The sequence below is a fragment of the Barbatula barbatula genome (assembly GCF_947034865.1).
Source record: "Barbatula barbatula genome assembly, chromosome: 18".
NCBI classification, from domain to species: Eukaryota; Metazoa; Chordata; class Actinopteri; order Cypriniformes; family Nemacheilidae; genus Barbatula; species Barbatula barbatula.
This window is the reverse complement of record NC_136781.1, coordinates 1,454,421-1,468,444: the sequence shown is the minus strand read 5'-3', so window position 1 is coordinate 1,468,444 and position 14,024 is coordinate 1,454,421. Positions and strand designations below refer to the sequence as shown.

At 40.8% G+C, this 14,024-nt stretch overlaps 3 protein-coding genes across 3 annotated transcripts in view; all 3 read left to right on the top strand.

Moving 5' to 3' along the window:
• Positions 1–31: 31 nt before the first annotated feature.
• Positions 32–3,048, top strand: LOC306907374 (protocadherin beta-15-like; the record flags this gene model as incomplete). The annotated part of the gene is made up of 2 exons (XM_079479429.1): positions 32–2,407; positions 2,923–3,048. 2 exons carry the CDS (start codon positions 32–34, stop codon positions 3,046–3,048), a joined length of 2,502 nt encoding a protein of 833 aa, XP_079335555.1.
• Positions 3,049–5,157: 2,109 nt separating this feature from the next.
• LOC306907373 (protocadherin beta-15-like) lies at positions 5,158–7,539 on the top strand (the record flags this gene model as incomplete). The annotated part of the gene is made up of 1 exon (XM_079479428.1): positions 5,158–7,539. The coding sequence occupies one exon, from the start codon at positions 5,158–5,160 to the stop codon at positions 7,537–7,539; it is 2,382 nt and encodes a 793-aa protein (XP_079335554.1).
• Positions 7,540–10,896: 3,357 nt separating this feature from the next.
• LOC306907372 (uncharacterized protein) overlaps positions 10,897–14,024 on the top strand; it is a gene marked incomplete at both ends in the record, with an annotated part of 74,389 nt that continues 71,261 nt past the window's right edge. Inside the window, one exon of the mRNA XM_079479427.1 lies at positions 10,897–13,305. Within this exon, the coding sequence (XP_079335553.1) occupies positions 10,897–13,305 (2,409 nt within the window). The remainder of the gene's footprint in view (positions 13,306–14,024) is intronic.

Sequence of the window (14,024 nt, the reverse complement as noted above, 5' to 3'; positions counted from 1 at the left end):
GGATATGACAAGCTTCAGCGTTTCTGTCCAAATGTTTAGCTTCGTGTTTTTCTTGCTTATGTTGGGGACTGCTAATGGAGACGTGAGCTATTCCTTTCCGGAGGAGATGAAGCGCGGATCTGTTATTGGAAATATAGCCAAAGATCTCGGGCTTGATGTGAGCAGACTGTCATCTCGAAAGGCTCGCATGGATATTGAAGTTAACGGAATGCGGTTTTGTGGCATTAATCTGAATACTGGAGATCTAACCGTAGCGGAGAGGATCGACAGAGAGGATATTTGTGAAAAGAAAGCATCATGCGTTCTAAAACAGGAGCTCGTGCTGGAAAATCCTTTAGAGCTGCATCGTTTCATTCTCAATATTCAAGACATCAACGATAATTCACCATTATTTAGACAGAATGTGATCAAATTCGAAATAAGGGAATCAGCAGTCAAAGGATCTCGTTACTTATTAGATGAGGCCCACGATGCGGATATTGGCGTGAATTCAGTGCAGTCATATATATTGCAAAATAATAATAACTTCCTTTTAAACATAGTTACTCATGAAAATGGAAGAAAATATGGAGAGCTCGTGCTAAATAACGAGTTGGATCGTGAGCAGCAGAAAGAGGTGACTTTAATTCTTACTGCGGTTGACGGTGGGACTCCACCGAGATCAGGTACTGTAGCCATACACGTCACTGTGCTGGATGCTAATGATAATGCTCCAGTCTTTAGTCAGGCCGTTTATAAAGTCAGTCTGCCTGAAAATTCTCCTGTAGATACTGTAGTGGTTACAGTGAGCGCTACTGATGCTGACGAGGGACAAAACGGAGATGTGAGATATGCGTTTGGGCATTTGTCTGAAACTCATTTGAATACATTTTCCTTAGATCCAGTGTCTGGTGTTATTAAACTTACGGGGGCAATTGATTATGAGAAAGCCAGTTTAGTTGAACTTCCGATTCAAGCTAAAGATGGTCAAGGCTTAGCCAGTTATTCTGCTGTAGTTATTAATGTTGTTGATGTGAATGATAACGCTCCTATTATAATAATTAAATCCCTGAATAGTCCCGTTCCCGAGAATGCGTCACCCGGTACAGAGGTTGGCATCATTAATGTGCAGGACAGAGACTCTGAGAGTAACGGACAGGTGCGCTGCTCCATTCAGCAAAACGTCCCATTTAAACTCGTTCCTTCGATCAAGAATTACTATTCTCTAGTCACCACGGGTGAATTAGACCGCGAGTTAGTGTCTGATTATAATATCACAATTACTGCTACAGATGAGGGCTCTCCGTCTTTATCTTTCACTAAGAATATTCACTTTACTGTTGCTGACGTGAATGATAATCCACCTGTATTTGAAGAGCAGAATTACAGAGCTCACGTGCAAGAAAATAACAAACCGGGTTCCTCTATTTGTTCAGTATCAGCTACAGATCCGGACTGGAGACAGAATGGCACTGTAGTTTATTCTCTGTTACCTTCTGATGTGAAAGGTTCAGACGTTTCCTCATTTTTATCCATTAACGGAGACACCGGGGTTATTCATGCAGTGAGGTCATTTGATTACGAGCAGGTGAAAAGTTTTGAAGTGCTGGTGTTAGCCAGAGATAACGGTTCTCCTCCTCTGAGTAGTAACGTGACCGTCAGTGTCTTACTTACGGATGAGAATGACAACACCCCTCAGATATTATACCCCTCTCCTGATGGAAACTCTTTTATGACCGAGATGGTACCCAAAGCAGCTCAGGCGGGCTCTCTGGTGTCCAAAGTGATCGCCGTAGACGCGGATTCTGGACAGAACGCGTGGCTCTCCTATCACATTATTAAATCGAGTGATTCTGGACTTTTCACTATTGGTGTCCACAGCGGAGAAATCAGGACACAGCGAGACCTTTCTGAGTCTGACAGCATGAAACAGAACCTTATTGTATCCGTGAGAGATAACGGACAGCCCTCCCTCTCTGCCACGTGCGCATTGTATTTACTTATTTCAGATAACTTGGCTGAAGTTCCAGAACTGAAAGACGTGTCTCATGACGAGGGCAGCTCCAAACTCACTTTTTATTTGATCATCGCGCTGGTGTCCGTTTCTACTTTCTTCCTGACCTTCCTCATCATCATCCTGGCCGTGAGGTTTTGTCGCAGGAGAAAGCCCAGACTGATGTTTGATGGAGCTGTTGCCATTCCCAGTGCGTATCTCCCTCCAAATTACGCAGAAGTGGAGGGCGCGGGAACTCTCCGCAGCACTTACAATTATGACGCCTACCTGACCACGGGCTCGCGCACGAGTGACTTCAAGTTCATCAGATCTTATAATGAGGACACACTGACTGCTGACATGACGCTGAAAAATACTAATTCCGCTGTGGATGATCTTGAGGGGCTTGATTCAGACATAAGTGATTGTCTTCAGGTAAAGTCAATATTTCTTTCCATTTTGCAGTATTGTTGTACTTTCTTGAAATACTAAACATTTTAAACTTGATTTTTTAAAGTACAATTTTCCTTGTCTGCGTTTCATTAAACATTGCTATTGCCGTCATAAAATACTTCTTAAATAAATCAGTTAAGGAGCAATTCAATTTGAGGTCTATAGAAATATTAATCGGCTTGTATCATCCTTGGGGTATCTCTGAAGTTGTTTTTGTGTATATTTTGATAAGGTTTTAAACACTGAACCCTCATTTGATCTAAAAGAAAATTTACATTTTATCGTCCCAAAAAAGTTTTGCCTTTCTGTGTCGAGTTAGTTGTTTTGTATGGGTTTGGTTTAATTCTTTATAGACATTTTCCTGTTTTGTTTTTCTGCCATCACTTGTTGCTTTTATATTTTGGCACCGTCAATGACTTCGATTTGATTCTGGTCTGATTATCATATATGAAGAAAACAAAAATTAAGGCTTATTTCACTTTTTTCGTTATCTAAAGGTAGGCCTACACATTTGTAAGTGTAGCAGGGTGACGCAGGGCCCTGGTGGCTCATTGGCCGAGGTCATGTGGATCGGTGAACCAATCAGAGCACTGGTCACCGCGTTTAAAAGACTGGTGTTGTAGTATCGGGAAAGCGTCATTTACGGGGACCGCCCCTTTTTGCAGGGCTACGCTGTTGTGAATGAGTGGTGAGTGTTTGGCCGCATTGTCGTTATATCTACCTTTAATATGAGTAACTGAGGTGATCGTATGTGTTGACACAGGATAGGTTTAACGTATTGATGTTTGGGCTGCTGTGCGTTGCTGGGCTGCTAACAGGTGGGTTTTGTGGTGATGTGGGAAGGCGGTTATTATTAAAGGAGCGACTGACTGTTTGCGTTGTTTTAGTGGTACTCGTACGTAATTAGGACCTCCCGGGACGAGTGACGTCATTTATGATGACTCTGTGACTTGTTCACGGTATGTATTAGGAATTATTTTAATTAAGTAGCCTACAGTTTCTCGTATTTAATTCTGTGTCATGTCTGGCAGGTCCAAGGGTTTCAGCACTTGGAGTTCTGTTGCGGGAGACGTGAAAACCCGTTGAAATGATTATACTGCTGCTTTGCCCAGGCTTCATTTTGACGATTTGAACATGTTTATTTAAAAGAAGCTTGCTACGCATTTCATGCCTGTTTCGTTCCCCCGCTCGGGAAGTCTGCAGCCGAGAGCAAGTTCGCTGTTTTCAGCAGCGTGGCATATTGTCTGTTGTCATTTTCCTTTTTTTTGTTTGATTATTGATGTCTATTTATTTTCTGGTTGTATACATCTGTATTCTTTGGTTTATGTCTGCATGCCCTAGTTACACTCCTTCCGTGGGTTTGCCAACGAAAGCGCGGATTGCCCGAAGTTTGGTAATTTAAAAGGAGTGCGGAAATCTCATTGTTACAAATACACTTGTCTAAACTACCTTGCTTGCAGAAATATCTTGTGGTTACTGGTTTGTGTCTTTTTTTATTTCTTTGATTTCTTTCTGTAAATTGAGTTGTATTTTGTTTATTATAATTTAGTTAATCTGTATCGGTGTGGCGAGACGCTGGCCGGTGGTGAATGTTCCCTAATCACGTTGTGTGAAATATTGCCGTGGTCTACGAGAGGTGTGTATTGAGTGGGGTGTGAAGAACTAGCGGCCCCAGCTGGCATTCTCTCTCCAGCCCGATCTTATGTAATGTTTGTTTCATTGTTTCGATCTTATTCAGTTTGATTTTTGGACCTGGAGTAATTTATTTGGGTTTATTGTAATAAATGATTATATTTTTCTATTTAAATTCTCCTTTCATTACTTGCTCACTCCACTACGATCAAGAACCTGTGTGCTTATTGTTTTCCCGGCATGTACCGGGTGGCGTAATCGAACAAATTGATTTCATAAGCCTCTCTTTCCGGCCTTAACAAACCTTGTAATTTCGTCCCCTTGCCACATAAGCATTTCCAGCGGATGTTTCCACAAAAGCTACTTTAACAGTAAGAAACTAAAATTTAACATTTGAAGATTTGTTTTCTGACAGTATGTTGACGATCATATTCCCCTTATTTATTCGTTTGAGATTGTTTTGTTAAAGTATTTGTTTAAAGGCTGATATACTGGATTCATAGAATCATTCATGAAATTACATTAAAGCGTTAAACTTATTATTTTCATTTTTTCGTGTATGCATTTGTTACTATTATTTCCTTATCCTTGTTTTAATTTCTGATTCCAGTTTACTTTGGTACAGACCATTATTTCAGTAGGCCTACGTGAATTTTTCTGTTGGGTCGGAAATGTTGTTTAGCCTAATTGTTTTTCGTATCATTTTGATTCTGGTACACAAGTAGAGTTCATTAAGGCTTGTGTTTTTCTCACATCATATTGCGATGGCTTTCATTGAAATTCTTTAGAACACTCGTTTTCTCACTCATGGTTAATTCATAGTTCCTGTCAGAGAGCAGAATGTCGTGCAATGTCTTATTTGAACTTGTAGTGTCGCTGTTCACCTGTACTATCATCATCTTCAACATATTGCTTGTCTCCACCCTGTTGGTGATGTATTTGCAAAACCAGCTTGTCTCGTAGACAAACGTGAACCATTCACTGATCCTCGGACTTGGTGTAATGTTATCGATTTTCGTTGTATTTACAGTTTCTGTTGAATTTTGTTTTAATTTGCATGACCCCAAATGGATTTCTTAGGCGTTTGGTTAAATGGACGGATGTTTGGCTTTTTGTTCTTCATGGTCATGGCGCAAACCGCTAATGGAGACGTGAGCTATTCCATTCCGGAGGAGATGAAGCGCGGATCTGTGATTGGAAATATAGCAAAAGATCTCGGACTCGATGTAAACAGACTTTCGTCACGCAAGGCTCGAGTTGACACTGAAGGTAACAGAAAACGATACTGCGATATTAATCTACATTCAGGTGATCTTATTGTAGCGGATAGGATAGACAGAGAAGATATATGTGAGAAGAAGGCTCCATGCGTTCTAAAACAGGAGCTCGTGCTGGAAAATCCATTGGAGCTGTTTCGTATAATTCTTACTATTGAAGACATAAATGATAATTCACCGCAGTTTACAGAAACAGTTATTAAATTCGAAATAGCCGAATCAGCAGACAAAGGATCTCGTTACTTGTTAGATGAGGCCCACGATGCGGACATTGGCGTGAATTCAGTGCAATCATACACGTTACAAAATAATGAACATTTTCTACTAAGTGTCGTTACAGTGGCCAATGGTGGAAAATATGGGGAGCTCGTGCTGAATAAAGAGTTGGATCGTGAGCAGCAGAAAGAGGTGACTTTAATTCTTACTGCGGTTGACGGTGGGACTCCACCGAGATCAGGTACTGTAGCCATACACGTCACTGTGCTGGATGCTAATGATAATGCTCCAGTCTTTAGTCAGGCCGTTTATAAAGTCAGTCTGCCTGAAAATTCTCCTGTAGATACTGTAGTGGTTACAGTGAGCGCTACTGATGCTGACGAGGGACAAAACGGAGAGGTGACGTATACATTTGGCCATTTATCGGAAAACTTTCGAAAGTTATTTTTGCTTGATGTTAAGTCTGGAGAGATTAAAGTAGTTGGGAAAATTGATTATGAGGAGAAAAACTCTATAGAACTGCCAGTTCAAGCTAAAGATGGCCAGGGGTTGGCAGGTCGATCTATTGTATTATTAGATGTTGTTGATGTGAACGATAACGCCCCTATTATAATAATCAAATCCCTGAATAGTCCCGTTCCCGAGAATGCGTCACCCGGTACAGAGGTTGGCATCGTTAATGTGCAGGACAGAGACTCTGAGAAAAACGGACAGGTGCGCTGCTCCATTCAGCAAAACGTCCCATTTAAACTCGTTCCTTCAATCAAGAATTACTATTCTCTAGTGACCACAGGTGAATTAGACCGCGAGTTAGTGTCTGATTATAACATCACAATTACTGCTACAGATGAGGGATCTCCGCCTTTATCTTCCACCAAGAATATTCACTTTACTGTAGCTGACGTGAATGATAATCCACCTGTATTTAAAGAGCAGAATTACAGAGCTCATGTGCAAGAAAATAACAAACCGGGTTCCTCTATTTGTTCTGTATCAGCTACAGACCCGGACTGGAGACAGAATGGCACTGTAGTTTATTCTCTGTTACCTTCTGATGTCAATGGCGCACCGGTTTCCTCCTTTTTATCCATTAACGGAGACACCGGGATCATTCATGCAGTGAGGTCATTTGATTATGAGCAGGTGAAAAGTTTTGAAGTGCTGGTGTTTGCCAGAGATAACGGTTCTCCTCCTCTGAGCAGTAACGTATCTGTGAGAATCTTCATAACGGATGAGAATGACAACACCCCTCAGATATTATACCCATCTCCAGATGGAAACTCTTTCATGACCGAGATGGTACCCAAAGCGGCACAGGCGGGCTCTCTGGTGTCCAAGGTGATCGCCGTTGACGCGGATTCTGGACAGAATGCGTGGCTCTCCTATCACATTATTAAATCGAGTGATTCTGGACTTTTCACTATCGGTGTCCACAGCGGAGAGATCAGGACACATCGAGATCTTTCTGAGTCTGACAGCATGAAACAGAACCTTATTGTCTCCGTGAGAGATAACGGACAGCCCTCCCTCTCTGCCACGTGCGCATTGTATCTACTTATATCAGATAACTTGGCTGAAGTTCCAGAACTGAAAGACATGTCTCATGACGAGGGCAGCTCCAAACTCACCTTTTATTTGATCATCGCTCTAGTGTCCGTTTCGACTTTCTTCCTGACCTTCATCATCATCATCCTGGCTGTGAGGTTTTGTCGCAGGAGAAAGCCCAGACTGATGTTTGATGGAGCTGTAGCTATTCCCAGCGCGTATCTCCCTCCAAATTACGCAGAGGTGGAGGGCGCGGGAACTCTCCGCAGCACTTACAATTATGACGCATACCTGACCACGGGCTCGCGCACGAGTGACTTCAAGTTCATCAGATCTTATAATGAGGACACACTGATTGCTGACATGACGCTCAAAAAGACTCTGTGTGCTGTGGATGATCTTGAGGGGCTTGATGCTGCAAATGTTGATTCGTTTCAGGTATGATTCAATATTTATTATTCGTTTTGTATTATTGTTGATTTAATGGCTGAACGTAATTTTTGGCTTGTCTCTTAAGTTTCAAAGTTCCATTTTGCCCACCTGAAAGAGAGTAAATGAACTGTGTCTCAGTTAAGTGCACAAATAATTAACTATATAAATGTTTAGAGATTCAGTTTAGATTTTGAAATATTTTGTAATGCATTCTCTTAAAATACATGTTAAGTATTTTTTGGTCTCTAGTAATGTGTTGTCCCAGGAATACACTTGCCAAAAGAGTCCCCCAAATGCATAAATGTAAATCGTCATCCCCACGACTTAGCTTTATACGTCTATACTATTAAGATATGTTTTTCTTGTTTTGTAATCCAGATGGTTTTGACAATGGAAGTGTTTGAATTAAAATACATAAGTTACCCTATTTTATTAATGAATTAATTTGATGTTATATAATTTTCACGGCTACTTTTCCCGGTTCATTTATGAACATTGTTGTCTGCCTTCTCACTAAATAATTATTGCGAATTATTGCTCAAAAACATTTAATGGAAACACCTAAATCACACTATTAGATCTCAATGATCGAAATTTCCAGGTTAAAACTCTTCACTTACATACTTTGCATAATGTTATGAGAACAAAATAATATGACAATGGTCACAGAAAGGCAAAATCATTAACTCATTCAGGGCAGGAATTACAGTAAAATCACTGTAAAAAATGGATATAGTGTCTGATTCAATAGGCATACTCCTAATGATATGGCACATGGTGACTTGTGGGATCTCCTCTCAGACTTGGATAAGAGTGTAAGTGAGCTCCTGGACAGTCTATGGTGCTCCTTGATGGCTTCCGACATGAGATCCCAGAGGTTCTCAACTGGATTTAGGTCTGGGAAACGTAAGGGCTAGTCAATGTCATCAATGCCTTCATCATCCAGAAACTTCCCATATACTCTGGCTACACGAGGTCGGGCATTATCATGCACCAGGAAAACTTCTGACAGTAGATCTGAGGATTTCAACCCGATACTTCATAGTACATGGAGGTACCCTCTGAGGATGGTTCTCCCCAGACCACCCTTGCTATTTCATCTCCCATCTACCTGTTGTCACTTTTTTTTGCACCAACACAAGTGAAAATGGTTCACAATCACTTATGCTTCTGTGACGATTTGAGTGAGGTAAGTTGTGGTGATTGACATTTGTGACCAATCAGTTAAGAGTGCTCCCGATTTTAGAGCTGGTTGCGTGCAGCTTGGGATGCATTACGTCTGTATCAGCCTCTTTTTGTTTGTGTTGGCGGTGGTTGTAGCCTGTCTTCTCATATATGTCTACACCTCCGTCAGTTGCTTCAGCAGCGGATTTAAGGAATGCTCTCCTTTCAGTTTCACACCGGGTTATATGAAGGCTGTGTATCCTGGCCTTCGAATGGATTATAGAGCACATTGCTCTCATTTGGATCCTCCTTTTCGCCCTGGCCAATTATTAGTGCAGCACTGTCGTTTTCCTGCTGCCGTGCCGCAAGAATGCCGTTACCTCGCAACTAAGAAAGGGGATTGCTGCCACGGTCGCAATTCTTTTTTTTTGGTTTACTTCCTTCGGGTGGAAGAGTGTTCAGCTGATGATTAGGGCCGGAATTGCTCCGTGCGAGTCTTGCTTGCCTCCCTCGTAGTTTGAACTGAGTGTTTTTTTTTTTGGTTTGTTTTTCTTTTTGAATAATTGTACTGTTCATTGAAATGTGTTTTTTTTTTTGGTTTGTTTTTCTTTTTGAATAATTGTACTGTTCATTGAAATGTATGTCGGAAGTTTCTACCCAGCATTGTTGTCTCAGGATGGAATTGTGATTTACATTTTATTTACACTTGTGTTTAAGGTGTATTTATTTGATTTATTTTATTTTTCAGGAGCTGGGGTGCCACGGGTGAACGATCTTTTTGGTGGTGGCATCACTTTACTATTTGATGTGTCTGGGTGTGTGATCTGAGTTTGCAGTGGTGTGTGTGTACTTTTGGATAACTAGCACATGTGATCACTCCTGAGGGTAACCTTATACCTGTATGTTGTAGTTTGGTTGTTTAATTTGGTCTGCGTGAAGTGGTCCTTATGCAATGTGTTTTTTCTGTGGTTGTATTTCTCTTTTTGTTAGAATTTTTGTTTCACCAGAGAGAGAGAGAGAGATGGGGTGGCATTGTATCATTGAGAGACTAAGTAATTTTTCTACCTCTTTGAATTTACTGTGAATAAATTTTGTATTTTTATACGATACCTACGTCTCCTGCCTACTCTTGTATAAGATAAGTGAACCTGTGTGAAATAACACTAAGTTTTGGGGTTATTTCTATTTCCTGGGTGAAACTCCCCCAGGTGGCATAGTCATTGTGAATGAGCTTAGTCTTGTTAAAAACCTGCAATGCCCTATGCTACATTCTTGTGTGTTAAAGGCCTGTAACACCGTCGTCACACTTCCTTACCGGGTTGATTGATACTTCTGAAGGTTAACTGACTTGGTGATATGCTGTGATGATCAGGTGTTCCAATAATTGTTTTGAGCAGTGTATATATTTAATATTTTTAACATACCAAAATATCTTAATATATTTGCAAACGTATGTCTTTTTCTGTTATTAAATCTTTTTTAAATTCTAAACAAAACTACACTATAATCTCTTTGATTAAGTTTAGAAATACGTTTAGTTATCTCCGGCTTTTCCCCGGTCGCTGTCCATGGTGCTGCACAGCCTATTAATTTTTCTGGTGTTTTCAATATTCTTTTCTGAATAATATTGATTTTCACGCTAATGATTCTTGTTTGGGAATATATATGAACAACAGTATTCATGCTTATGTTCCTTCCCAGGACAATGTTAGATTAGTTAGACTGTTAGTGTTTTAATTTTATGGCATTTTAAATCACACCTGTTCTCTTAGTTGCTCTTAGTCCTGGTTCCAGGGACTCATAGCACTGCACATTTTGTTAGTGTCCCTTAATTGACACCTAGTTACAACATCAGTTCTTTAGCACTGCGATACATGATCTGATGTGTTACAACTAAGAGATATACAGAATGTGCAGCGCTGTTAGTCCACAGGACCTGAATTAAGGATGCAATGTTTGGGCATTGAGTAAACTGTGTGCAGTTTCTAAATTTAACTCATAGTGTCGCTGTTGACTAGTAAACATTTCCAAGTTTACATTGTAGTTCTCTCCACCCTGCTCGTCATGATGTCATACATAATGCTGGCAGCTCGTTTCTTAATATACATTTGCAGACGATGACGGACTTGCTTTTTGTCTCATACTCTTAGAATTTATTTGAGATATAGATTGATTTGTAAAGGACATAATTTGGGTGTTTTCTAAATGGATTCAAAAATCTTAGGTGTTTCTGCTCGGACGTTTGTCTTTGTGTTTTTTGTGCTTTTGTCGCACACCGTTAATGGAGACGTGAGCTATTCTTTTCCGGAGGAGATGAAGCGCGGGTCTGTGATCGGAAATATAGCCAAAGATCTCGGGCTCGATGTGAACAGACTGTCATCTCGTAAGGCTCGCATTGACACTGAAGGTAACAGAAAACAATTTTGTGAAATTAATCTGAATACTGGAGGACTGACCGTAGCGGACAGGATCGACAGAGAAGCGCATTGTGGAAAGAAAGCATCATGCGTTCTAAAACAGGAGCTCGTGCTGGAAAATCCTTTAGAGCTGCATCGTTTTGTTCTTAATATTCAGGACATCAACGACAATTCACCACAGTTTAAGGAAAGTGTCATAAAATTCGAAATTAGAGAATCAGCATTTAAAGGATCACGTTATTTATTAGATGAGGCCCACGATGCGGATATTGGTGTGAATTCAGTGCAGTCATACGCATTACAAAATAACGAGCATTTTGTGTTAAATGTTCTTACAAGGACAAATGAAAGAACCTACGGAGAGCTCGTGCTGAATAACGAGTTGGATCGTGAGCAGCAGAAAGAGGTGACTTTAATTCTTACTGCGGTTGACGGTGGGACTCCACCGAGATCAGGTACTGTAGCCATACACGTCACTGTGCTGGATGCTAATGATAATGCTCCAGTCTTTAGTCAGGCCGTTTATAAAGTCAGTCTGCCTGAAAATTCTCCTGTAGATACTGTAGTGGTCACAGTAAGCGCCACTGATGCTGACGAGGGACAAAATGGAGAGGTGACTTATGCGTTTGGCCATTTATCCGAACATTTTCTGCAGGTATTTTACTTAGATCCCGTGTCTGGCGAGATTAAACTAATAGGGTTTATTGACTATGAGGAGGAGAGTGTAATCGAACTACCAATTCAAGCCAAAGATGGCCAAGGATTAGCCAGCCATTCAGCTGTTTTAATAGAAATTGTTGATGAAAATGATAACGCTCCTATTATAATAATTAAATCTCTGAATAGTCCCGTTCCTGAGAATGCGTCCCCCGGTACAGAGGTTGGCATCATTAATGTGCAGGACAGAGACTCTGAGAATAACGGACAGGTGCGCTGCTCCATTCAGCAAAACGTCCCATTTAAACTTGTGCCTTCAATAAAAAAATACTATTCTCTAGTGACCACAGCTGAATTAGACCGAGAGTTAGTGTCTGATTATAATATCACAATTGTTGCTATCGATGAGGGCTCTACGCCTTTATCTTCCACTAAGAATATTCACTTTACTGTAGCTGACGTGAATGATAATCCACCTGTATTTGAAGAGCAGAATTACAAAGCTCGTTTGCAAGAAAATAACAAACCGGGTTCCTCTATCTGTTCAGTATCAGCCACAGACCCGGACTGGAGACAGAATGGCACTGTAGTTTATTCTCTGTTACCTTCTGATGTCAATGGCGCACCGAGTTCGTCCTTTTTATCCATTAACGGAGACACCGGGGTCATTTATGCCGTGAAGTCATTTGATTTTGAACAGTTAAAGAGTGTTAAAGTGCTGGTGTTAGCCAGAGATAACGGTTCTCCTCCTCTGAGCAGTAACGTATCCGTATGTATCTTCATAACGGACGAGAATGACAACACCCCTCAGATATTATACCCCTCCCCGGATAGCAACGCCTTTATGACCGAGATGGTACCCAAAGCTGTGCAAGTGGGCTCCCTGGTGTCCAAGGTGATCGCCGTAGACGCGGATTCTGGACAGAACGCGTGGCTCTCCTATCACATTATTAAAGCGAGTGATCCGGGACTTTTCACTATCGGTGTTCACAGCGGAGAGATCAGGACACAGCGAGACCTTTCTGAGTCTGACAGCATGAAACAGAACCTTATTGTCTCCGTGAGAGATAACGGACAGCCCTCCCTCTCTGCCACGTGCGCATTATATTTACTTATATCAGATAACTTGGCTGAAGTTCCAGAACTGAAAGACATGTCTCATAACGAGGGCAGCTCAAAACTCACTTTTTATCTAATCATCGCGCTGGTGTCCGTTTCCACTTTCTTCCTGACCTTCATCATCATCATCCTGGCCGTGAGGTTTTGTCGCAGGAGAAAGCCCAGACTGATGTTTGATGGAGCTGTAGCCATTCCCAGCGCGTATCTCCCTCCAAATTACGCAGAAGTGGAGTGCGCGGGAACTCTCAGCAGCACTTACAATTATGACGCATACCTGACCACGGGCTCGCGCACGAGTGACTTCAAGTTCATCAGATCATATAATGATGGTACACTGACTGCTGACATGACGCTCAAAAAGACGCAATCTGCTGTAGATGATCTTGAGGGACTTGATGCGGAAATAAACTTTCCATTTGAGGTGAGATCGTCGATTTGCAATACTTATTTTAAACGTGCTATTTGTGATCAAATGTTTCTAGAAACATGTTTTCTAAAAGATAAACTTTGTGTGGTTCATTAAGGTTTGTTATTTTTGACCGCTCACTTATGTATTTTCATCACTGGCTGAAGCTATTTAATAAAGAGCTTAGGGGGAAAGTCAGTTTTAGTTTACACAAATACTTTTTATCTTTGTAAAAGAAAGTCTAATAAAAAACAGTTATAAATTATGTAACTCTTTGTTGTTTTAAACCTTTACATGACTATTTTCAAGAACACAGCATACGATTTAAAAAATGTCTCAGTGTACATTTATATAGCGCTTTACATTGAAGGGGGGAATCTCCTCAACACCCAATGTACAGCATCCACCAATGGAATTCAATGTTGTCCAGTGTTGTCTGGTTACCAACCTTTTCCAAAATGTCTTCAGTTGTGTTCTGCTGAAAGAATTTGTATATTTTGGTGAACCATCCCTTAAAGGTTGCTTTTTTGTTGTTGAATACCATTTGGTGACATAGTGTTTAAGCTTCTTTTAGGCAGTACGATAAACTTATTTTTCTTTTAAAAATTTTTTTCGTTTACATATAAAGTTGCTTGTGCTGTTACATTAAACTCTTCGTTAGTATTTCTTTTTTCAGCCTGTGATCATGATGATGTTAATGTGGAAATAGGTGGATTGAGTTCAGTTCACTGATT